Here is a 26,669-nt window from a genome sequence, read left to right as displayed (position 1 = left end):
AATTAAATTATTCAGAATTAGAAGATATAGATTAATTAAAATTAGTGCTCAGCCTACGGTCGCTTATTCACGACAAAAAAACACAAAAAAATCTACCTTAATTAAAGCTATATTTTAATCAACCGAAGATTTATTGATTGTGAACTTCCCATATTGACAGCTTCACGACCTAACTTTCAAACGATATAATATACAACTCATTTCCATTTCTAAATGAAATTCCATAAAATATATATACTGAATTAATTAAATCCTCTTGAAACGTCTTAAAAAATACTGAATCTTTCCTTCTAAAAATAATTTTAATAAATCCCGAGTTACAATTGTTGAAGTAGTGCCACTGGACGATCCCTTCTCTTTGCCTCTCATATAACCATCACGTCTTACTATTTGATTATTGTGTGTATGAACATATTTTATAAATTGTTCTATATAAAAAAAAATATATATATATATATATATATAGTTCTTCTTTCTATATCTGCCTTTGCTATTTCCACTTATCTTTCCTTATGATATTTTCTAATGGAAGGTATCTTTAATCCGTCCTTCACGCCATAGTTATCTATTTCATCAATTTCACTTATTGTTCAAAATTTATGTAACAGATTGTGGAAATATAAATAAAGTTATAAAAAATATATATATATTATATAGTTGATAATATTCTAGACTTTTACACGTTAGATCGTCTATAAATGTTAATGATTCTTAAGCACGAAAGAAAATAAACATTGCACAAGTTCATCTAAAGCTTAATTGTTTAAGCAACTATTAGTTAAATTATTCAACATATTTTATTGATCAACATTTTTCAAAAATTCTTCTGCTCCAGACTGTGAAATAAAAATTTAGAACTGTATAAACTGTGATTTAATAATCAAATAGCTGATAGATGGATAAACTAACAAACATTAAACGTATTAAAATTTTTTATGTTGTATATTATTAGACATATTTAACTTTTTAATCGAATTATTTGTACTCTCAGAGCAACCAAAAATGAAATAGTTAGATGTCATTGTTCCATATTTTTTACACCAGTGTTAAAAAAAAAATATACATCTTTGCAACATGAATATTATGGCCCGTGCATAAAATATTCATTATATACATATATTTTTTTTGTGGTCGATCTCCAAGTAAATTAATGTCTATAACAATAATATGTTTTTGTAATACAAATTACCCTATTAACAATCTTTAACACATAATTTAAATTCATATATAATACTAGCTGAATTACCCGGCGTTGCCCGGAACAAATTCGTGACAAATTACATAACGCTATGTATTACCACTTACCACTTAATATTATCATCTCACATATTGATGTTGATGCTTTGGTGGGTTCAAACATATTATTACCTCTTGTTGTTATAACTAAGTCGACATACCAAAGAGTCTTTATGTGCGTCGTCGTATTGTTAATAATACAAAATTGTAAACAAATATCGTTGACTAAATAATTTTCACTGTATGTGACGAATTGTTATGTAGGTACATAATATTATTTGAATTGTATCATATTATTTAGATGTGCCATTTGAGCTTTTGAGCATTCCGAACACTTCGAGTATTCGATGAAGGGACCTATGACCATAATTGATTACGAAATGTACATAACAAGTTTCTTGGAGAGTTTACGCGTCTTGTCTAAGATAACGGTGTGGATACTATTTTTTCTGGGAGAGGGTAAATTCACTTTATTTTGCAACTGATAAATATATATAAGACAATTTATTCACAATAATGTTAACGAAATTATATTTTCATAACAGAATTTAGCTTCGTCGTTTATTCTGTTTACAGTAGTAAGTCAACAAATAATATGTAAGCTCGAGTATTTAAATCGTTCGTTCATCTTCGTTGTCGTTGTTGTAATCGTTTGTACTTTTATGTTTGTATATTTTATTCGTTTGATCGTTCTGAATCAAGCTGCCAATGCTCCTTATTTTTCTTCTTTTCTTTGATATTTACGTTTTAATTTGCCTTGACTGAAGATTGGTGCAGCCTGATATAGTTTTTCATACATGTAAATAAATATATACAACTATTATAAGTCTTTTGAATTTTCCTACATGCGTGCATTTGTTGTTATAATGATCATACTATAACAGTGTTATAATGCGATTACTGGTATCGAATTATAAATATTTATGTTAGTTTATAATTGTGTGCACTGCTACCTGCATCAACTCGTAAATTAAAATAACAATTTTATAATGTATTTACCTACTTCCACACCCAACGAATAACGTCCACTATACTCAAATAACATATATTTTTAAATTTAAATTAATTTAATGTTGTATCGTTTATATCAACACTTAAAGTATATAATTAATTCACGATTTAGATTTTCAAATTAAGGAAAGTATATTTAATTGACTAAATAGTCAAGCGCATAATGAGACTTAATTAATAATAATTAAAATGTTTATCACTATATACACTAAAAACACCTTGTTGATTTTTTAATAGGATAAGGTAATGAATATTAACGAATTTGGTATGAAAATCATGATTAAACATGTTGTCAACAAGCCCTTGGCTTTTCAATTTTTAATACACATTTATTATACTAAATGTATGCATACAGTTTGTCTCTTCTCATATTATCTTCATAATGAATTCGATGAGTTATATTTTATATAAGTATGGAGTATAGAGTATGGTTTGCTGAGAAGGGTATCAATGTCGGAAATATAAATTTTTGGGAAATGTCAACATTTTTAACCTTACGTTATCCTTGTATGTTCATTATCATTGATTTTTTTTTTTAACAGAAACTATAATTTTTGCCTCTAGATATGGATATAAGTACCTAATTTTTTTTTAAAGTTTAGTAAAACCTCGCTAAGACCAAACCGCTTAGGACTGTCCAATTTTTCCGTCTTAATCCGGGTTCTGACTTGACGGGGATTCACAATCATTATGTATTTTTATTGGGACCAAAGAAATTGTTCGTATGATCAGGGTTTTCGTCTTACCGAAGTTTTACTGTAATTTTGATCCACCGAAAATGATACTAAACTTAAAATTTACTAAGGTTACAGTTGAAATAATTCTGTTTTTACAATTTTTGAATGATTTTTTATGGATTTAGTTTGAATGTAAAATGTTCTCAAAATGTATAGATTAGTAAACTCTATTCATCACAGCAATCCATATTCAGTCATTATATACCTACTGTACGATAATATAATATAGTTATGCATTGATCCTAACAGTTATGTTGATAAATATTATCGTGAAATATTTTTATTTAAATTAAATTAAAATACTTAATGATAACACATAACGAAGAATTAAATCATATATTTCATATAATAACTATAATACCTATAGGATTAAAAAGTATTAAGTATATTATAGTTTTATTTATGTTTTATATAGTCATTTTTATTTTAGCTTATTCGAATTTAAATTTTAAAAACCGTCTACTATAACTATTCATCATCAGATTATTTTTATTTATTCCTATACATAAGTATAAGTATTATATTATTATTTATATTATTATTATTTCTATAGTAATATAAAACTAACATAGCTTGGTATATACATAATGTTTATTTACTATTTACATCGGCGGAGTATTATAGTTCCTATTTTATTTTATGTACCTAATTTACATTGGCTGTGATTAATGTATTCATCATGGTCTTGTTCAGTGGAACCTCTTTATCTTCTTAAAGAATAAACAAAATTAACTTTGTTAAGTTGTGATTAATAATATTCTTACAGTAGGTAACTTTAGTGAAGCCATTTTAATTTTAAAGAAAATATCTCTGTGAACAGTTTCTTATACTTAAACTGAAAAACTTATTACGCAGTTTTAGACTTAACTCTCAAAGCAACATTATAGGTATTAAATCTGTTTGATATGTAAATATATACTATAAATACCATCACTTACGTTGTATATCAACATCTTAACCCCTAACCTCTCTACATTCTAGCGATTTTAGAAACTTAACCCAAACAGATTATGTCAAACTTGTCCAAGAATATAGAGCATAAGCAAGATATGGAGAGACTTTATACTCCGCCTCATTGATTTTCCAACGTAAAGAAGCTATCTCTGTAAAACTGTTACATCGTGAACGTGTTTTCTTGTGTAACCCTTGCATGATTTCGCTTTTAGATCGTTCGCCTTAAAAATGGATATGCCACTTAATAATATTTCTTTATTTTTACGGATATGGAAACGTTCTTTGTAAATTAATACATTTAAATAATTATAATAAACTCCTTCAAACTATATACCTAATCTATATAATACCATAATTTTTAAAAATTTCTTTTTTTATTGATAATAAAATAAATTTAACATTAACAGCAAAAGCTGTTAGTCACTTAATAATGTTATAAATGTAAAAGTTAATTAAAAAAATTAAAGAAATTATCATAGAAATAATATATTTCTAAATTATAGAATATAATTTTGTTTGTTTAAGAAAATGAATCATGTTTAAGTTATGATCGTGATTGGGTCCCAGTGTGGTGTTCTGCAGGTTATGTGAAATTTTGTGCTCGATCCAATCTTGATTATATACTTTAAACAGTCGGCTAGGTATTTGTTTGACGGAAAGTCCAGTTCCGCATGTTTGGCAAGTGGAAGAGTCCTCTTTAACCACTAGGAGACCGTCTTTTAAGTTTTATGAAAACGTTTATTGCTTATAAAGACGAAAAATCATGTTCAAAAATACATAGCTGTTCTCAAAATTTGTCTTTGAGAATTAGCTATTCGCCTGGGATTTCTAATAACATTATATTATAATAACATGTTTTTAATTTAACATAACGTGCACCTATATTATATTGTCTATTTTAGGTCATCTCACCCTATATATATGGCTATTCGAATTATTGCCTTTTAAAAAGATAATTTAAATTCTAAGTATAGTTGGTTAATCCGTCACACATGTGTGGTTATTCTTTTAACCTTAATAAACCTCATGGAATAAATTCGATTTCTATTCGTAAATGTGAATATTCAATATATATATATATATTATAGCTGTAGCGGCAATTGAGTAAGATTGGTTGATATAATAATAAAAATAATATCGTCCCGGAGAACGAGCGCGTGATGCGACTGACGCGTGGCAGGAGAAAGACCAACTAATCTTCTACGGTGGTGAGAAGGAGTAGGAGGAAGAGGAAGAGGTTAAGGATGAGAACTGCAAGAAGGGATCGCACCACCGCGCTCTCAAAAGAGCAATCCAAACTTACTATAAAATTGAGTTTATATAGAGCAGCCCTTCCATGGAGTTACGTTTTGGGTGCTCGATCCGGACGATCCTGTGCAATATACGTGGAGGGTTGGCTGTGGGTCAAAGCTGCCGCTGCTGTAAGTTTGTACGTGTATGTTTGGGGAAAAATCCATCTATATATGTATAATATGTGTACACACGAGTGTGCGTGTGTATGTGTGCGTACGTGCGCAAGTGTGCTCTTTGATTAATGTCGTTTTACCGCCACCGTCGACGCCGTTCGCGTGACCTAAACGTTGCTGCATTTTCCGGAAACTTCCGTTCGACGACGATGGAGACACGCGTCGAGATTGTGTTATTTCATTAATACCACCCGACGCCGTTTCCACCATCGCTATATGCCATCACCTGCGACGAAACGAATTTTCAAACGCACGCCTTCAATCGGTTTCCTGCGCCAATATATATGTATAATGTTTATCCAAAAGTAATGCGTGTACATTCACTTGTCGTATATTGTGTTTCTTACGACGAAGACCTGATGCAAACCTAAATTATTCTAAATCATGTTTGCTACCTTTTTAAATAATTTGTACAGAAAAATAAAATTATTCGTTTTCAATGCAAAATAATTCATTATTCCTTTTACCATAATTTATAAATTAAAATTGCCCTTCAATGGTATAATTTCAAATAATTACAAGTAAGTATGTGTAAACATTTATTTATTTACTCTAAGGATCTTATACACTAGATAAGTAAAAATAATTTCATCGTGGAGCATGTTGGAGCAAAATTTTTTTTTATATTTAGTAATATTATCATTTCTCATGGTACCTACAATTCAATCCTAACAAACTTTAGTGAAAATCTAGTAAAACCAATCAATGGTAAAACACTATGGATATTAATAGCATAATTATAAAACTAACAACTTATTTAGAATGTACTATAATTAAATAAATGTATGCATGCACAGCTTAAATGTACAAAAAGCATTGCTTGATAATAAATAAATATTTTGTTCGTCATAAAAGTATACAATACATCTATGTTGGATTTGGCTAGGTATTAAGGTTAGGTTAGTTTTTAACAGTACATGCCGTAAAAGTTTAAGACTTCTTATTTATTTTCATTAATCGTATGTACGTATGCACCAGTACGCATAACCCGGCAGCTACGAAGCATCACGTATTTTTCATCATATTTATCACCATAATTCTCATCATCGTTATTCTCATCATAAAAATCACCATCCATCGTGAGATATTACCTAAGCTGGTATACGTATTATATTTTGTACATAATATGCGACGACGTGTGTGTGTGTGTGATCCTAAGTATACGTGTAATATCCACTCGTTTTGATCGACCAAGCACCGAGTGTGGAAGCGGATAAAACTGTTGGTATAGGTAGTGCGTTACTCGGTTTCGAGAATTATTTATTTCTAAAATGAAAACGATGGAAAATACTGGACGAGCATGTTTTTTATAAGAAGATTCTTCGAGAACACCGATATATTGTTAACGTAGAAAAACCTTTTATCCGTTGTTTTTTTATTCAATTAATAACGGTATATTATATATATATATATATATATATATATATATATATATATATAATTATGTATGTATATATACATATATTACACAGTCGTGCTATATTCGTCGGTATTATATTTATATAAGGTACGCGTATATAGAATAGGTAGTATCCGTCTTTATAAAGATTATGTTCCAAACGACTCCGCAGCTATTCCTACTGAATTGTATGATTAAACATTTTAACATTTTAAATTTTCATTAACGTTTACCGGAAACCAATGTAGTTTGCATTTCTTGAAATCAACAACCGTTGTTATTACTCTAAAATCCTTAAGAGGACATCACATGTGCATTTGTTGTCTCCGTTTTATTAACGTATATAACCTGGAAAATTTTACATTCTCAATAATACACTTCACTCTATAATTTTAAAAATTAGAGTTAATCTACCTCTTAAAACATTTGTAGACAAAAGATTATTATATAGGGCAATTCGGAGCGTTATAATATTTACGAAAAATATTTATCTAAGTAATATATTATATTTTTATGAAATTTAAATATAATTAAGCATGGCGTTCACTGTGAAAAATTAACCGTAAATACTTTCGTTTATTTCATGTTTATTCATAATAATATGAAAACATTACCTTGCATAGGTTGCATTTATAACCATTTCATATAATTTAGATATGCGCTGTTCAATATTGTTCAATATATTATCCACAGTAAATATTAGTTTATGAGTCCAGATGGTTAGTTTATAAACATTTGTAAAATCGATTACCTTTGTTATATAATTATATATATAAACATCAGTTGTACTTATCATTTGTTTTACTATTTATCCAACAAGATGTTAGAGAAACTGTTATTTTTCACATCACTAAAATATTGTATACGATTTCATTGTGGACGTAGAAACATTATGACAACGGCTAATGTTGTAACATAACTTTCTTCAAGTATATACATTTCAGTCACATAAATACATTTACAATACAATATCCTGCAAACTTTATAAAACCATAAAATTCATATACATTAAAAAAAAAAAAAAATGTATTTCGAACACTTCATGATAATAATAAAATTATATGTTTGCCAATCTTAATTTAACACAAGAGAGTAAAACCGCTTTTACTTTATTCGCTTTTCGTAGTTTGATTTTTATCATTATATTTTCTTATATTTTGAAACAATGTTTTTACAACTACTCAAAAATACTGTACAATAGCTTACAAAAGGTTAGCTTAGGGAGTATAGGAAGTGAGGATGAATGAAATATATATTTTGTGTACCTGCGAGTGTATAACAAATGAATTTGTTATTATTTGAACCATAGTATTCCAATGAATTTCAAAGTAAACATATTAAAACTATTTAACCTAAAACGTCTTGTAAACTTAGAATTATATTTTTGATATTTGCAGTACTTGTTCAGATTCTATGAAAATCAAAGTCATTGAAATAGACAATAAATATTCAAATGTTCATGATATTTATGGATTTCATAAAAAATTGAAAAAAAATGCTTATAATGAAAAAATCAAATTTTTTCTTGAAATTCTTGATGAGATATTGTATTTAATGTTCAAAATTTTTTTACTTTATAACAGACCATTTTTCATGTATAAATAATAATATCCTGGTTAAAATCTCATCAATATTATAATTAAAAAAAATTAATAAATTTAAAATTTAAAAAAGTCTTACAAATATAAAAAAAGCGGGAAAGTGGATATCGCTCTGCTGTAAAGTAAGTTACAAGCGGATTACTGTAATACGAATTTTTTTTTTTTTTTTTGATAAAGGTAGGCAAACTTATAAGGAAACTTGAATTAAATTTTCTAATCTTAGATTTAAAAATAACATTTTTTATGAATTTCTATCTAAGATAATTTGAACATTGCCGTGATTTTTACGCGTTTAGTCAAAATGTGAGCTTTAAATGTTTATAAAAAAAAAAAAAATCGTTCCTGTGTATTTTTACATTTTTCAACTGCTATTGTAACAATATGTTGTTAGGAGCCTTGGATTAAATTTTCAAGCTTATCTACCCAACAGATATTTTTATCGATATTAATTTTTAAAAAACTAATAATGATCGAAAATTGCATATGCCTATAAATTGTTCAACATAAGTAAAACATTTTTGAAAATCGTATGGTACATAGAATATACTTATATAAAAATTCAGTGAATATTTCGTGTATCTGTGGTCATTTGTTTTAAAATTACATCAAAAACCGAAATCTATTTTGTCGAAAATTGATTGTGTGTAAAATTTCCCGTTTTTCCCTTAATTTTTAGTTTGTTTATCCCAAATATTGAGAAAAATATTGTGAATTTTTTACTTTTAACCCCCCAAAGTACCAACTAGATTCACTTTCTGATCGAACGAGGTACTGAAGTCGAAAATCGGATTATCGATTATCGGAGATTCCGTCTATAGTTTTTATATAATCTATAATAAGTAATAACTGATTTAATTATTTACTTAATTTCTTATTGTTAATCAACAACAATATTATGATCAAATATTCCAATTAAATAAAAGTACTTATATGTAAGTAAACTTCCTGCAAACAAAATTATTATTTTTTTTTTAATACCTAGTGAATTAATTTGATTGTATCTCCCACGTGGTTTGATAATTATTATGATTAACATTTAGTATACACAACACAGATTTTGATCATAAACCCTAAGGTAATAGCAATTTCACGTTTATATTGTTTTGAAACAAGATTTAATCCTCTTAACATTTATTAATTTAGTATAAAAATGTTTTAAATGCAATAGAAAAATTTTTTTATATACCTTCAATATATTATTACTACCTAGGTATAATAAAATTAATATAATGCATATTTTATTTTATTAATTCTAAAAAAATAATTAATTATCTATATATTTTTTATGTAGAACATATATATTTACAAAACATATTTTGTATGAATTATTTTGTTTAATTTTACGACATTAAGCTAATATTTTTAACAGAAAATCTAAAATTGACGAAGATCTGATTACCAACTACTATAATAAGTTTATACTTGTTGTCTTTAATCGATGAATTCTGCCATTACCATTCATAAATCATATTATGTTCAGGAAAAAATATTAATAATTAGACAAATTTGAAAAACTTATAAGTATATACCTAATGTTTATATATTTATACATTCTTCATTCTTCTTTTAAAAGTATGAAAATTATTTAAGACACGTTTTAATTTTTAGTTTAGAATTTGTATAAAAAATAGTGGATTATAGGTTGAAAATAATACATTTATTTATTATTATTTAAAATTTCAATTTATTTACAAAAAAAAAAAAATTAACACAAATAACTTTCATCTTTGGTAAAAATTGTAATTTTCAGCTTAGTTTAATTTACTGTAGAAGTCGTTGATAGATTTTTTTCAAAAATCATAATTGTATACATTTTGTATTTTTATGTTTTATGCAAATAACTAAAAAGTCTTGGAAACTATTTTATGAGTTCTTTCTATTGCTGATTTCTTTTATGCTGTTTTTTAAAACGGAAACCAAAGTAGAGAAATCATCTTCTGTCTGTATTTTTAAGACCATATGAATATTTTATTTTTATTTCGCCTTTGTTTTTGTAAGCCGTTAAAATCCGGCCCGAGTTATAAATATTAAGCAGAGACTTCCACTAGATTGAAATTGTAATTTTTGAGTAAATCCTGGTCGGTCGAACACCAAATTAAGATAATGAACGCCATATATTACACTGTATAATCTGTAGACGTGCCTAAACGATGCTGAAACTATTATATCCCGCCCCCTCCCCAGGGTAAACTGCATTTTAAAGAATTTAATTTTAAACAGAGCCTATAAAGATTTCTTTTAATCCTCTTCTAATTAGTGAATGTTTTTCATGCATAATCTCAGTTTTTTAACGAAACTATAAAACCACATTAAATATCTTTATATATATATATATATATATATATATATATATATATATATATATATATATATATATATATATTATAATTTCGTATACGATGGTTGTGTCTACTGTCTAGTGTCTACCAAACTACTCGACCGATTTTCATCAGGCTATAATTAATATTCGTGATTGATCTAACTCATAAGATAAGTTATTTTTTACCTCAATGATTTTGTCTCTCGATTTTTTTACTGAATTAAGCAAAAATTTTGAGGTTTACGATGGAAATTGTTGTTTAAAAAATTAATTAGCATAAATTTAATAATTAACATAAATAGTTTCTAATGGTTACAGCTTACAGTATTATTATAATAAATTGTTTCAAAATATTTTATGCAATAATTATTTATTATTTATTTTCCTCAAATTGTGATTGAAATTGATATCGGTCATACTTTAAAGTAAAAAATAAAGTTCTCGCATATTAGACCCTGGTGTATTACAATCTGAACTTAGCTACACTGAAACCGAGTTACACGAATTTGTATTTATTGATGATTTTTTCCCAAGCGAAGTTAAGTTATACGCAGTTATATCAAAAACCATCGGATGGGCTATTGTATATAATCCACCGTATAAGTTGGATTAAGTAAAAATGACAAAATTGATTTAACTGACTCACTACTCACTAGTCATTCAATGTAGAGCCTAAATAATAATTTGATGCTTGCAATTTTCACGATATTTTCAAAATTTTTCATTTCAAAGTGAAGTATTTTGAGATTCAAGATAGTCGATTAAAATTGAAAACGAATTGAACTAAATTTAAACCGTATAAAGTTGGTATTTTTAAAGGGCACAGGATCAGCTAGTACCTTTATATTTTTGAATCAAAACTTAATTTTCTGTTGACAAATTGTTTTGAAATTTCGTCAAATTTAAAAGATCATGAATTGTGTGTATATGAAAATGATATTTAATACCAATCAAAAGTGACCATATTTATTGTAGGTAGACATTATAAGTATCATGTTTGTTTTTATTCATAAAGACATCTATTTTCTGACCTTATTCGTATTTATCAATTTCTATTTAAACAGCAGGGGTACTCTACGATTGCAGGTCACGGGTCCTCTTTATATTCTTTCTTCTTCTTCTTCTTGTTAATTAAATAGTTTTTTAAAGGTTTTTTCATTTAGACCGCTGTCTACTGCAAATACTTTTAGAACCAGAATTTATGGATTTTTTCTCTTTATTATACGGAGAAATTTGTTTGACTACTTTGACTTTTTATTATATTTGCTCAATTGAAACGAGTACCATTCAAAATGTCCATTAAACCATTGGCTGTTTTCTGGGTCCAATTCTGAATAAATTTAGTTTTTGTCTCCGTTTTTTTCTTTATCAATGTACCAAACTTTTGTGGGATGATATATATAATTTTAAACGAAATATTAAAAATTAATGAGTGGTTAGTACCTAAACCAATATGGTACTAAACTATAGTATCTATATTATATATATTGTATACCTATATATACCTATATTACGTGACTTAAATGAGATATAAATATCAAAATTTATCATATTTATTACGTTCAATGATCATACGATAATGAAAATTTGAATTCAGTCGCTTGGTTTTCGGCTTTTCGCTTTATACGAGTATATTAATTATCATGGTAAAAAAGAGATATCTTGAATATTACAATAATGTTTAGCATTAATATTTTAAAATTAATAGTATTGATATGTGCAATTTAATAGATTCAAAAAATGATTCATGATTATAACAATGGTTAATTAATTAATGAAGTATTTTCTTAACAGCCTATGAGTTATGATTTTTAGAAAAGTTAAATAAGAAATAAGATGCCACATATTGTTCTAATATACGTAGTAGGTATTAGAATAATAGACTAAATTGTATATGTATTTTCTTTTAATCGCATAAAATACCTAGGCTGCAGTGCTCAATTTTTCAATATTTTGATTTTAAAACATAAATAATGTTTTATATACTAATATATTATTTTATTTTAAGTATATGATCTTAGTTCAAGGTATAACTCTTATCTGATTATAAGTTATTTTACTTTTTTAAATTTTAACCTAGAGCTCATCGCGTTGGAAATACGAAGCAAAGTTTCATTTTCATCTGTATAATAATATGTGACGAGTTGGTAAACGAAAATATTTGGTATTCACCCTCTTGTTATAAATACATCATGATATATAATATATTGGTAAACATTATTAGTTGAACAGTTTATATTTATGTTACGTATTTTTTACAAATAATAATAATATTATTTCTCAAATGTCATGTTTGCATGTATAATTTTTTGGTTTTTCTCTTCACTAATGAGATTCATTAAAATAAGTGAATTTCGTATTAAATAAAAACGTATGGTTTTGAAATAGGTAGCGCAAACATCTACATAATTTAACATAACATTATATATATATTTTTTGTATTATTGAATTATTTTAATGTATATGTCTAAACTATCAGGTTACAATCTGGTAGATGTTTCGTAAAATAAAATGTTGTCACATGTAGGTACATCCAATGTATAATAACAATATTATATGATCCCGTTTGGACGTATTATAAGTGTATAATATTGAGTATGAAAATAAATCGTAAATTGAAACGCTACACTACAATATTTGCCTTAACCATTATTATAAAATGGTATTATTTTTTCTATACAGAAGTCATTAATAATTATAATGTTGTTTTTATTCTATTAATCGTATATATTTTCTTGAAAATACCCATAATTTAAATCATTCAATGATTTATTTTACTGTTATAAAAATAGCTCATTCTATGGAAAAATAGAAAAGACTACAACTATATAGACATATAGTATAAAATAAATAGAATTAAAGAAATGTAGAATAAGAACAATGTTATTAATTTTATATCATATTTTTTTTCAGACTTTAATCAAGACGGCAAACCAGACAATATAAGCTTCATGATTAAGAGGGTGAAAGTGCACTCCAACCCAGACCCTACCTACAAGTTCCTGGGGAATTATGGAGTGGAAAAGTTTTTAGAAATATTTTCGGGTAAGTTAAAATCAACTAAATACAGACACACGCTTTGTTCATACTCGGTGAATTTTACATGCTGTTAAGTAAACATTCTTGCAGGATATAAAATGATTTTACTACTCAATTGGTATTTTTACGCTCTAAAAGGTCAACACAAAAGACCCTTTAACACCACCGGTGCCATTTTTACGTCTAAACTGATGTGATTATGTTTTTTGTTTTATGTTTTTTGTTTTATATTTTTTCTCATTTAAAATTCCATTTGTAACAGCTGCTAAAGAGTACCACACACGTTACTTAATGACTTAAGTTGAATAAAAAAAGTTCCATCTCCATGACTAACATTGTCAGGTACAAATATTATGAAATAAATAGAAACAAACTCTGATGGTAAGTTGCTGTTAATTCTCAACTAAGAAGAACATACACAGATCTTAACGGGTATAGTGGAGTAGGCGTAGGTAGGTATAGTTTGGTCTTACGTTTTTAAACATTAAAATTATAGTGTTAAAGAGATGAAATCGTTTAGGAAACGACCACACGTATATATCCATATATTCTGAGGCTTCAAGGTGAACGGGTTGTCTTGCAAATTATTTTGCAAAAAATATACCGCAGAATTCCAATAATATTGAATAAATTAAATATGTTTTACAGTTAACTAATGTTGAAGCATATTAATTGTTTAAATTATACATCCCAAGCATTAACAATATATTGTTTTGTTAAATATTTTAAGCTGCCTAGTTAGGTACTCTAAGAATACCATGAGATACATGACTTTTAAATGTAATTTATGCTCCTACAAAAAAAGTTATCTTTAGATTTCTGGAATCTTAATAACGTAATATTATTATGTACCTAATAGATATATTAGTTTAGATGATTTTTAGAATTTTAAATTCAAAGTTTTATAAATATTATTCTATACATTTGTATTGTTTGTTGTACTTGTGATGAAATAGTATATAAAGACACTTTATATTTGTCACTTAAAGCTTATTAATTAAAAAACTCTTGATAAGGGGGTAAATAAGGGGAATAGGTATATAGTACGAAAGGCCAAATCTTCAAAGTTAAAAAAAATCAATTAAACAAAAAAAAACACTTAGTATAGTTTGTATACTTGGTTAAATGATAAAACTGTTTCGAGTTTCATGAAAGTTTAAAGTTAAGTGAAAAAGCAATTTTAAGTTGGTGAAACTGTATTTGCTATACCTAGTAAAATTAAATGTACAATTACTTACACCTACATAAAGCATAATATTATCTTAATATAATTATTAAAAAGACCTTGAAAATAAAAATATCTTATAATTTTTGGGCATACTGTATATATTTTACATAAATGTATATAATATATTAGCTATATTATAAACTTGAGCCGTACGGGTGGTGAATATAGATTCTGTAAATTATTATTATTATTTTTTTAATGTGATAAAAAATGAACAGATGGCGCCATGAGTGTATTTATTTTTCATCGCTCAGCTTTCCGTGAGCAAAAGTTGGGTCGATCGTATAACCTATAGGCTGTTATTTAGAAAATTATCTATACTATATACTTACTAAAGGCAGCATGTAAACCGAGTCAGCAGTTTCAGCGCCAATCCCTTTACAGATGAAGTAATATTTTCAGTATTATATATTTAGTATTTACATACATTTTATAAATAAAATGATGATTATAATAATATTATGTATTGAGAAAAAAAATAGTATTTATCTCTTTATCTCTTCTGAACACATACATATTAAAAAAAAAAATTGTCTATTCTCAGTTATTGAGTTATTTGGAGATTTTAAGTATAGTATAATTAAATATTATAATACTTCTGAATTCATATTATTTTTATAAGTTGGGTACATGAGAAAGTTGACAATTTATTATAACACTTATAAAAAAATAGTATAGAATTTTATCATACATAGTATATTTATATATTAATGTGATATTATATTACTAACAATCGTGAAAAATATTTTTTTAAATAAATACATATATAAAAAAATATAATGTTGTTCATTATCTTTTATAATATGCTTATTTAAGTATAATATCACAATACATATTATTATAATTAAATAATAATAATATCATAAGAAATTTGAATTATTCTATAGATTTGAAATATTAAATATTATTTTCCCCTATATGTGTCGTACCCATAGAGGTTTGTACAGGTCTTATGTTTCATACCAATTACTTGAAATGTGAATCTTTTCATAAAGTTATAATTTATTTTAAATTTAAATTTAATAAAATTATTGAAAGTTTAAATACTCGATAGGTAATTAGGTATAAATTATTTGTATAACTTTATAAAAATCGCATTTTACATTTTAAATGTTGTTAAAAATCCAAGTATTATCGTATTGTAAGAAAACTCCTATTACCTTCAAAAAAAAATATTTATTATAATAATATAAACTAATAACTATAGTGACCCTTACACCGATAAACTATATGTTTCATAAAAATAATAATACATATATTACCTACTTTGTACAATTTATTACACTTTTATAAATTTTATTATTATCATATTTTATGAAAATAAGAAAATAACATACACACATTTTTTTTTTTTAACACATAATATACCCATTTATTTATTTTTTTTTATTAGAAATAAGCCTCGGCAGCGGTGGCCATTGGCTGACATTGTTTACATTGTTTTTACATAATTTTTACATAGGTAGTTTTAGTAGGGTTTGGTTCTTGCATCTTCTGTTTGTCTGCATTCGACGAGTATATGTTTGATAGTCAAGTGAACTATATCCACAATTAGTATTCCCTATGGCAGTAAAACTAATATTTTTTAATCAACAAGTAATAATATCAAAGGTGTTTTTAGTATATTGGTAGGTACTTTTATAAAGACAATATTTGTTTTACCATCTATCTCCATCCTTAAAAACTTCGGCTACAAGATTGTTAATGTTACTTTTCAACTATTTATATAAAAATAAATATTGAATTTACATTTTTGAAATTATTTCTTAGATGATCATTGATATAATAGGTAATTCTAATTCCACGTTCCACTTTTCAGTCGTCTAGTGTCGAAACTATTGAAATGAAACGAGTGTCCAACATTCACACTAGTAATTGTTCCATATCCGAGCTTTCTATCGTTTTCTTTAACTGTAATAATTTATTGTATTAACTTCGCAAAAAAAAAAAAATACTTTAACAACACAATAATACTTATAATCATAAATGAATAATATTATAATTATTTAAATAACAGGAATTTATTGATTTCCCGTTTGGTAATCTATTGGTTGGTATAAATTCTAGTTATTGATGTCGTCTAATAAAATATTTCATGAAACTTTTATAATATAAAGTACTAAGTTAGGAATTTCATCATTTTTTTCACCAAATATTCTTTTCTTATGCATGATATTTTTTAATCAAATTTTTGAAAGTTTTGCGTACTTTATACTCTACAGATCATTTTCATATGACAATTTATTTTCGTATTTTTTTTTCGTTGGAAATTTAAAAATTTCAAATTGTGTTCTGTATTTAATTTGTTGTATAATATAAGTACTATAGATACCTGCAATTAGGTATTAATTTGCAAAAACTATCCAGTCTATATGAATTTACATAAAATCACGCGCAATAATGAAAACTTAATCATATGATAAATAATAATGTTAATGATTTCATTTAAAAATCTTGCTATGTAAATGAAATATGATTGCCAAAAATGTATGATACGAGTTAGATATCGGATTAATAAGGAAATAAATGTAATCAGTTCTCACGTTTCATAATCATAATACTATTAAATAGTGACTATTCGTATCTGGTTACTAATATTCCATTATAATCAAACGACTTTAATAATTTTATTATTATCAAATGATTGGTGGATTTTATCATCAAAAACACGTTTAAAATTATTTAGCCCTTCACTTACAGTAAAATTGATGTTGATAAAAGGTACATTTAAATATGTTTTAGTATGAAATTCCTTTATTTTATGATTACTTTATAATATATCTGTGGCCTGTGCTTACGTCAATACTTTTTATCTTTTTATCATCAAACTATTTATTTAAACAACGTGTGCACGATAATAACTTTTATAATTTAAATTTTTTTTCTTCTATTTTTTCTCACGTTTAAATTTTCATTTATTGTCTTATCTTTCTTTCTGTTTTGATCTACGGAGCTTTCCATAACCGTATAAGCCTGACCCTATATCGTGCACAAAATCCATAAGTCATTAGGTACCTACCACACACGAAAATGGCACGATAGTACTTACGATACGATTCATCAAAACTCTTAGGTAGCCTGTATTAATTTAATTTACTATAAATTTAAAATAATTAATGTAGACTATTTAGTTCAAATCATCATACATTTTTCGTATTAAATATATTAATAACAAATAAACTTTAAAACTTATTTTAGATATTGATTATACGACCAATATAAAATTCAGCGGTATGGAATGTTATATTAGTTTTGCAGTGATATTTTGGATTCTGTAAATAGAATTTGGTATTTCATTTACAATGGTTTTTCTTTGTATTACTATCTTTTTCTGTGAAAACTTTCAGAAAAAGTGTTACTTTAAAAGTTTCCAATGGCGCTATATCGATTGGAAATCGAGTTTGTTAGTAATTTAATTCATACAGATATATACATCCTATATATCTATAAGTACATAATTTTGCAATTTTCTTGGTATTTTCTAAAAACGTAAGGAAAAACACAGAGATGCAAGTTTCCAATAAATAAAGACATTTAGACAACTGCGTGCGGTTTTAACCGAACTCTGCTCAATACCGTTATCCGAATACGATGATTGCTTTAAATTTTAATATCACAGCTCAAATTCAACATTAATTGTTCTGTGTACTCAACTTATATACCACTATATCAACTAAATTAGTTTATTTTTTTCCCCTCGTCTAAATCTAAACTGGTACCGTAGCTATATATAATATTCGAATAATGTGTAGCAATTACTTTTGTCAGTTATTCAAATCTATTAATCTATATTTACTATAAATAAGTACCGACAGGTATATAGATACACGTGATTGTGTTTATCGATCTTAAAAATGATCTGATACTGTCAATCCAATTAAACAAGTAAACTAGTTTTTTTTTTATATGTATAGACGTATAGTACAGAAGTAACGTATTTGCAATGATTTTGTTACGGTAAAATAATTTAAATTAAAGATGATATAATAAGAATTTTTTTCAAAACGTTTTTTTTTTTATTAAAATATAATATTAGGTATATAATATATACATGCATATATATATATATATATATATATTTGCATAGCAGTTGATAGGTAGGTATCTACTACCGATACAAGTCTATATTATATCGACAACTATTCAAACCCGTCCAGTATAACTTTATTTTCCACACCTGCTATTTAATATGAAACATTAATAATAATTATCAAGTTTAATTTTTTGTTTTCAGAGGAAGATTACGATGCCTTTTGTTTGGCTTACATGTTCACGTACAGAGATTTTGAAATGGGTACTTTGGGTTTAGCGTGGACTGGGGATTTGAAGAACGCAGGCGGTGTATGCGAAAAAAACGGAGTGAGTATCTAGAATTTCGTCGACGGTTTAACGTTTAAAACAAATCCCATATTCAATATAGTTATTATATGATTAAACTTGTATTTCAGCATTACCGGGGTAGCTTAAAAAGTTTGAACACCGGTATAGTGACTCTATTGAATTACGGAAAACACGTACCTTCCGCAGTGTCTCACGTTACACTGGCACACGAAATTGGCCATAACTTTGGTTCGCCGGTTAGTATATATAAAACTTAATAAACAATATTTATTCATCGTTAGTTTTTATGTTTCATCCATTAATTTAACTGGATTTGCTTGCAGCACGACCCCGAGATATGTACGCCCGGCGGTGACGACGGTAACTATATTATGTTCGCTCGAGCAACTTCGGGCGACAAGAAAAATAATAATAGGTTTTCGCCGTGTAGCTTGTCCGCTATAAATCCTGTGCTAAACGTCAAAGCCAGGAGCACTAGAGGATGTTTCACCGGTACATAATATTACAGTCATAATTTAAATTAGATCTTATTATTTATTTATTGCCATTATTTTTTTATTATTATTATTATATTCATTGAGCGTGAACGCCGAACGGTATTTAATTATATATAATTTATATATATTGTATGTATACACATTATAAATAATGTATTCGTTTTTATTTTTACAGAACCACAAACATCGATTTGTGGTAACGGCGTCGTTGAACCTGGCGAAGAGTGCGATTGCGGATGGGAAGAGGACTGCAAAGATGCGTGTTGTTTCCCTCAAAGGAGATATGCTCCGCCTGAAGAACCACCGTGTAGATTGACGGCAAAGAGTGTCTGTAGTCCTTCACAGGTACGACCCAATTGCTTAATCCGTCCGCGGTGGCGTTCCTGCAGATCCTCTATATTGCATGTAAAGCAAATAAATATTTATTTAAATTTTAGGGGCCATGTTGCACAAACGATTGCAATTTGAAAATAGGAGATCTTTGTCGAAATGACAATGGTTGCCGCGATGCTAGTTACTGCAACGGAATGGTTCCTACCTGTCCTGCTTCTATCAACAAGCCAAATAAGACTGTATGCAATGAAGAGTTTGTGTGCTACATGGGAGTAAGTGTATTATAATTAATACTTGTAGCTATACCTTTGTTTTTACATTTTACTATATGTTATATTTTTAATTAATTGCTTGTAATTTTCTAGGAATGTACTGGATCTATATGTCTTGCATATGGACTCGAATCCTGCCAATGTTTACCCACCCCTCAGGATTCTCCCACTAAAGCGTGCGAGTTGTGTTGTAAACTACCCGGCGAAAATCAACCTTGTTTGTGAGTGATATTTTTTTTTTATTACCTACAGATAATAAAAATAAAAATTTGCAAACAATTAATAAGACATGTAATATATAAAAATATTAAAATTAAAATGACTGGGTAACTTAAGATTGAATGGAGTAAAACTATTTTTATTTTTTTATTATTATTATTATTAATTGTTTATGGCATCAACTACATGGTTATTAGCCGGAGTAAAACTGTTATATATTATGAAAAAACTTTAGATACCACTTTGTGATAATAACCTATGACGTCTATTTAATTAGGTCATCATATTCTTGGAATAATGTGCCATACGACATACCAGATATGTATTCTAAGCCAGGTACTCCGTGTAACGACTACAATGGATATTGTGATGTATTTCAAAGATGCAGAGAGGTATGTATAATATCGCAATCATTATTAATTTTTAAAAACAAACGTATGTTCAATGCTTATATAAAAATTTAAAAATTTAAAAAAAATTATATTGAATATTTGTTTTATCTAGGTTGATCCATCAGGACCTTTAGCAACGCTTCGAAAATTGTTGTTGTCGGAAGAAAGTATTGCCTCATTTAAAAAATGGGCTATAGATCACTGGTACTATTCTGGTCTAATATTGGCCTCTTTCTTGTTAATGCTGGTACGTTTAACATTGTTTTGCACTTAATTAAATACATATAACATAATTTATTTTTAAATTTTTTTTGTTTACTTAAATTTTTTTTTCATAAATACAATCACGCGTTAAAAATATGTGTTCAGGTTATTCGGAATTCACATTGTAAGTCATTCTATGTATGAAATACAGATCCTAAAATCCAGTATTTACCTTATCCAGTTAATTCCACAATGTAGACTACAATATTGTAATCCATAGACTTATATAGATACCTTATTATAGGGCTTAAACCATAATTTCATTATATACATTCTAAAATTAACGAAATTGTAGGAGTTATATTATTGTGATGTATTAAAGCCGTGCCTATGTTTTATCGACCTATAATGATTAGTAGTGTCTAATATTACAATTATAAACATTTTCAGGTTCTAAGTACGCGATTGTTTGGAAAACGATCGGATCCAAAATTAAAATCGGTGACGATCATTCACAGTTCGACCACAGAAACTGTCCGGTTGCCAGCTGACGGCGACAGTCAAAACGTTACCGTACATCCCGCTGCCGTTCGTTCAAAACTCCCATTGAAAAAACGCGTACGTGAAAAACGTAACGTAAACAACAACAACAGTCCCGCGAAAAAGAGTCGCAAGAACGTCGCGGCCGAGGAAGAGTCGACGACGGAGACGTCTTCGCCCAAAAAAGCGGGGCCGGGAGCCCAAAAGAAAGAACGTAAAACGAGGCGGAAGAAATCGAAAGGCGTCATCGACTACAGCGTAGCCCAGAACAAGGTGCTCGTGGCGAACAAGAAAACGCCCGAAGACGACCCGCTGGGCAAGGTTCGAAATTGGCTGTTGAACTCGCACCACATCGAGGCCCTCGGTGGCACGCTTAGGAAGTCGAAATCATCGCCAGCCGGTTTCGCGAATCCCCCCGAACCGCCCAGGCCGGTGGCCAAAGCTCAACCAAAAACCAAAGACAATCAAGTTAGTTTGCAGGTAGTGTACAAGCCCCCGTTCAAGTTTAGCGTCAAGCTCAGCAAGTCCAAACCGGACCTGACGAAAGACAAACGCCCAGACCGGAGCAAGCAGCGCGCGGCCCTGTTGATCCGGGCCAACCGGGCGCGTGGTGGCGCCGCCGCCGGTGGTGCTGTCAAACAACAAGCGAAAAAGCAGCAGGCCAACAATAACGGAAGCAGCAGCCGGGCCGCCCAGCCGGAGCCGATGAACGTGACGGCTGCGGCCACCGCCGGCAGACTGCAGCCGCCGGAGCCCATCTACGAGAACGCGGCCATCGACTTGCTGCGCATGTCGTCCACGGAGCACGACGGTCACCAGCCTATATTCCCGGTGGCCGCGTCTCCGCCGAACAAACAGAGGAAGTCGTTCGCGGGCGTGGACGCGAAAACGGACGAGGTGCCCAGGAGCAAGCGGAACAGCGTACCGCAACAGTCGCTACAGCAACCGAGCACGTCGGGCAACAGCAATCTAATGCGATTCCCGTCCACCGAGAACAAGGATCAGGCCAACAACAACAGCTGTCTGACGCCAGCCAATAACGCGACTAGTAAATCCGACGAAAACCGAAAAGACGAAAAAACGTGATATGCGCGCAACGAGGTAATTTTTATTTTTTGAAATTATTCTAATACTGATGTTACGATAATATTCCTCTTCCGTCATCGTTACGACAGTAATCGTTTGTCTCTACGTTAGTCTCATATTATATGCTTACCGCGACGACGCAAGTGATCTCAGTCCCGAAGCTATCCCTTCATCGCCCACCCACACCCGTCCACTTCCGTTAAAAATTTGTCGTCCGTGAAAATAATATTCTCGTCCGCCGCATGTCCCGGTCGCCAACCAGTCGTGAACATAATAATGTAACCTATTCAAATATCCACCGTGTCAGTCATCTTTACGACGTAGAATCATAATTTCTTAACGTTTTGACGTACCGTCCGATCGACACTATACTCTGTAATGATTGATGTTAATAAACGTTACGAAAATAATATGAAAAACTAACTCGTGAAAATCGACATTGCGAACGACAATATTTCGAAGGTCTTTTTATCGAGCTTATTACTCTCTTTTTTTACGTGTTTTCCCATTCCGTTTATGTATTATATTATATTAGGTAAAGCCCGCGAGATTTTGAAACATAATAATATATTATAAAAACACCAAAACGCATCCATCACAAATATTATTATGCAACACACTGTTTGTTGTAGGTAATAAACGAAATTATAGTCATTTTTATTATTAAACGAGTTTCCCTCCTCACCTCCTCATCGTCATTCGTTTTATTTTCGTTTCCACGCGAACAACAACAGTTCGTTTCGGGCTGCAGTGCACAGGGTTTGAAAAATCTACAGACCTTTTTATTTCTACATATTATTATTATTATTATAAACTAACCCCAATAACGACATAATAATAAAACGACCCCGCGTTGTCGTGATTGATTCATCTCGAGTTTGGCTTAACGTCAATAATCATTTCTTACCGGTGCAATAATAATAACATTATTCAAATTGTCAGTATTATATATTATAAACGCCGTCGTATAATTTTAATAATATAAAATTGTGTATAATTATTTTGTCGTACGGATGTATATTATTTATTATTTATAGAAGATCTCTTGTTTTGTTTTAAGTTTTTTTTTTTTTAATTTTTTTTTGTAATATTTTTTAACTACATGACGGCAACAGTGCATGCTAACACGTCCACTATTGCCTATAGTGTAATAGGAACAAACCTCGCCTTTTTTTAAATTTTATTTTATTGTATTCAAAATGAAAATCTATTATATGCAATATTATAAGGAAAAAAAACAGTGAAATACCCAATACGAAGAATTTTATATCTTTTATAACTTGTATGCTGTCAGTTAGATTATTCATTCTGATTCTGTTATGACATAATAATAATAATAACAATAAGGACTAAGGAGTCTTCCATTTTAATCGTTTTTCTCACATAACACATACATGCATATTCGATAATATGATAATAATATTAAGTTTAACATGAACACATTTTTACATTGTTTATTGTTTGGCCGATTTACCTACTTAATTATGTGTTTTCCATTAAAAAAGCATTTAACTAAATCGATAAAAAAAAAACTAACTATATAAACTAATAACTGTTAAGCTAATACAATTAAATAAAATATTATTTAATTATGAACAAAGTTAGATTTTATTCGTTGATTTAAAAATAAAAATGCTCGTGCCGAGTGTCCATTATTCATTACAACATTTATGTTATTTTAATCAAGAAAAATATTTTCCAAATTAACTGTTTAATATTTTTTAAATATAAGACAAATAAATTAATGTAAATTCCATAACGATATTTGTAATAATTGAAGAATAATATTACATTTTAATGAATATTGTAGATGAACAAATTTTAATTTCATCGATAAGGTTTCGAACTTTCCTCAAATATTTTTTACATTATGTTTAGTTTATATTTTTCGACAAACCAACACCTAAAAGTATTTTTTATTTAATTTGTTTAACAAAACGTTTAATTTACAAAACAATGGCTGTGTTGTACTAATATTTTTACTGTAATATTATAGAAAATAATGAGTGTATATATCAATCAGAATGATAATCATGTATTAGTTTCTTGCATTTCAATAAATAGCTCAACGTTACTTATTCCTACTGCTATATATGTTCGTTTATAAATTACCATCAATTTTGTTTTAATTCAAAATAATAAATGTGCATACGAAAAAAAAATGATATATATTATATATAAATGTCAGTCACTCGTATAGAATTGGTGACTTATATATTGTATTATGTAAATCTGTATATAATAAAATATATTATAATTCTTGGATTTTTAAAGAATTTTTTTAGTGTAGTATACATTTTTTAATAGTTAAATTAACACGTGTTGAAAATCATTTCACTGTTTATTATTTTTTTATTTACTACATTAAAACAAAAACAAACAAACATATAAGCTAACACATTTTTTTATTAGTAATAATTTTAAAATAAAACTTACCTAACATTGTTATACTTTAGATTTTATTATTCCTATAATGATCACGCTATTATATTTTTTTTTAACTTTGCTAAATACATTCTTCAGTGCCAAAATTTACACTTGGTAACATTTTTATGTGCGTGTGAGAGTTATTTATGTGTTAATTTTTTTTGTATTATTATTAAAAACTGGCGTGTTGATAAGATATAGAATTATTTGGACGGCAAAAACTACAATATTTAACATGTGTCGTCTTATAACTTATAATTATTGTATAAGAAGTTGTATGTAATCTTCAAGATATGTGTAATACCTACGTATATTTGTATTGTTTGCGTATAAGCTTCGAAATGTGTAATATTGCATTGATTTATAATTTTAGTTTTTTTTTAATTTTACGTAAACTGCTGATTATGCTTAATAGTGATATATTACGTGTAACCATGTGAGTTTTTAGATTATTTTTTACATTTACGCAACCGATTGTATTATATATTTTAACAACGTACCGATTATGCAGTATTGTGATTTGTTAAGTTGTTTATTATTATTATTTTTTTTTTCATCTAATACTATTTTAAGATTTCATACTAAACAAAATGTGATACCCTACTTAAATGTATGTCCAAGTCCAACCATCTAAGTATTTTGTATGACCATTAAATGGATTATATCATACTTACCTAAACGTGCGTATTGTAAGAATTTTATCGAGTGACCCGTGTGTACGTCCTACCCATATATACCTACTAATTTAACGATTCCTTTAAAGTCCTCGTTCGAAATAGTGTTTCTAAGACTTGATTACATTTCGATTGGGTCCTTGGTGTTTATAGGTACCACCGTCCACCATATTATGCTATACCTTAGGCTGTGCCTATACGTGTGAATGTATAGATAATATACTTCCAACGGTATTCATGCTATGTATATAATATACATATATTCGCGCGTGCGTGCGTGCTTACGATGATAGTAAAAATGCGAAACGAATTCATGCAAATGCGGGGCGGTATATATATATATATTATATATAGAAACAATATAATGGTTTTTACTTTTTTAATTAACTTCCGGTCTGTGGGTTGATTATTGTACGAAGAGTTATAACTACCGAGCCGATAATTAGTGTAATAAATATCGCGCAAACATTTTATCAAGTTCCCGGCCGTTGTATAGGTCGCGCGTGTTTGTTTAAAATATTGTTCGTCGTATTATGACTAGCTTAAGTATAATAGAAAATATTACTCTACACGTCGTGCGTACACTCTTGATACGTACACGGCAATAGGAATTGTTTAGCAATAATTGTTCCACGCGGTGGGTAGGTATATGAGTGATGGTGTATATTGTTTTAACTCACAATATAGTTCTGA

The 26,669-nt window shown here is 28.4% G+C and overlaps 1 protein-coding gene across 1 annotated transcript in view; it reads left to right on the top strand.

Moving 5' to 3' along the window:
* Nucleotides 1-25,981, top strand: part of Kul (Kuzbanian-like) — an 80,028-nt gene extending 54,047 nt beyond the window's left edge. The window contains exons 5-14 of the mRNA XM_089225152.1: nt 13,638-13,769; nt 19,226-19,350; nt 19,440-19,568; nt 19,656-19,824; nt 20,005-20,174; nt 20,267-20,434; nt 20,528-20,655; nt 20,931-21,045; nt 21,158-21,292; nt 21,700-25,981. Coding sequence (XP_089081278.1) covers nt 13,638-13,769; nt 19,226-19,350; nt 19,440-19,568; nt 19,656-19,824; nt 20,005-20,174; nt 20,267-20,434; nt 20,528-20,655; nt 20,931-21,045; nt 21,158-21,292; nt 21,700-22,875 — 2,447 coding nt within the window. The 3' untranslated portion in view covers nt 22,876-25,981. The remainder of the gene's footprint in view (nt 1-13,637; nt 13,770-19,225; nt 19,351-19,439; nt 19,569-19,655; nt 19,825-20,004; nt 20,175-20,266; nt 20,435-20,527; nt 20,656-20,930; nt 21,046-21,157; nt 21,293-21,699) is intronic.
* Nucleotides 25,982-26,669: the final 688 nt, after the last annotated feature.

Source organism: Diuraphis noxia, unplaced genomic scaffold (assembly GCF_037042655.1).
Source record: "Diuraphis noxia isolate RWA-SAM2 unplaced genomic scaffold, SU_Dnox_SAM2 contig0004, whole genome shotgun sequence".
Taxonomy (NCBI): domain Eukaryota; kingdom Metazoa; phylum Arthropoda; class Insecta; order Hemiptera; family Aphididae; genus Diuraphis; species Diuraphis noxia.
The sequence above is the reverse complement of the archived record's forward strand: the minus strand, read 5'-3'. Positions and strand labels throughout refer to the sequence as shown.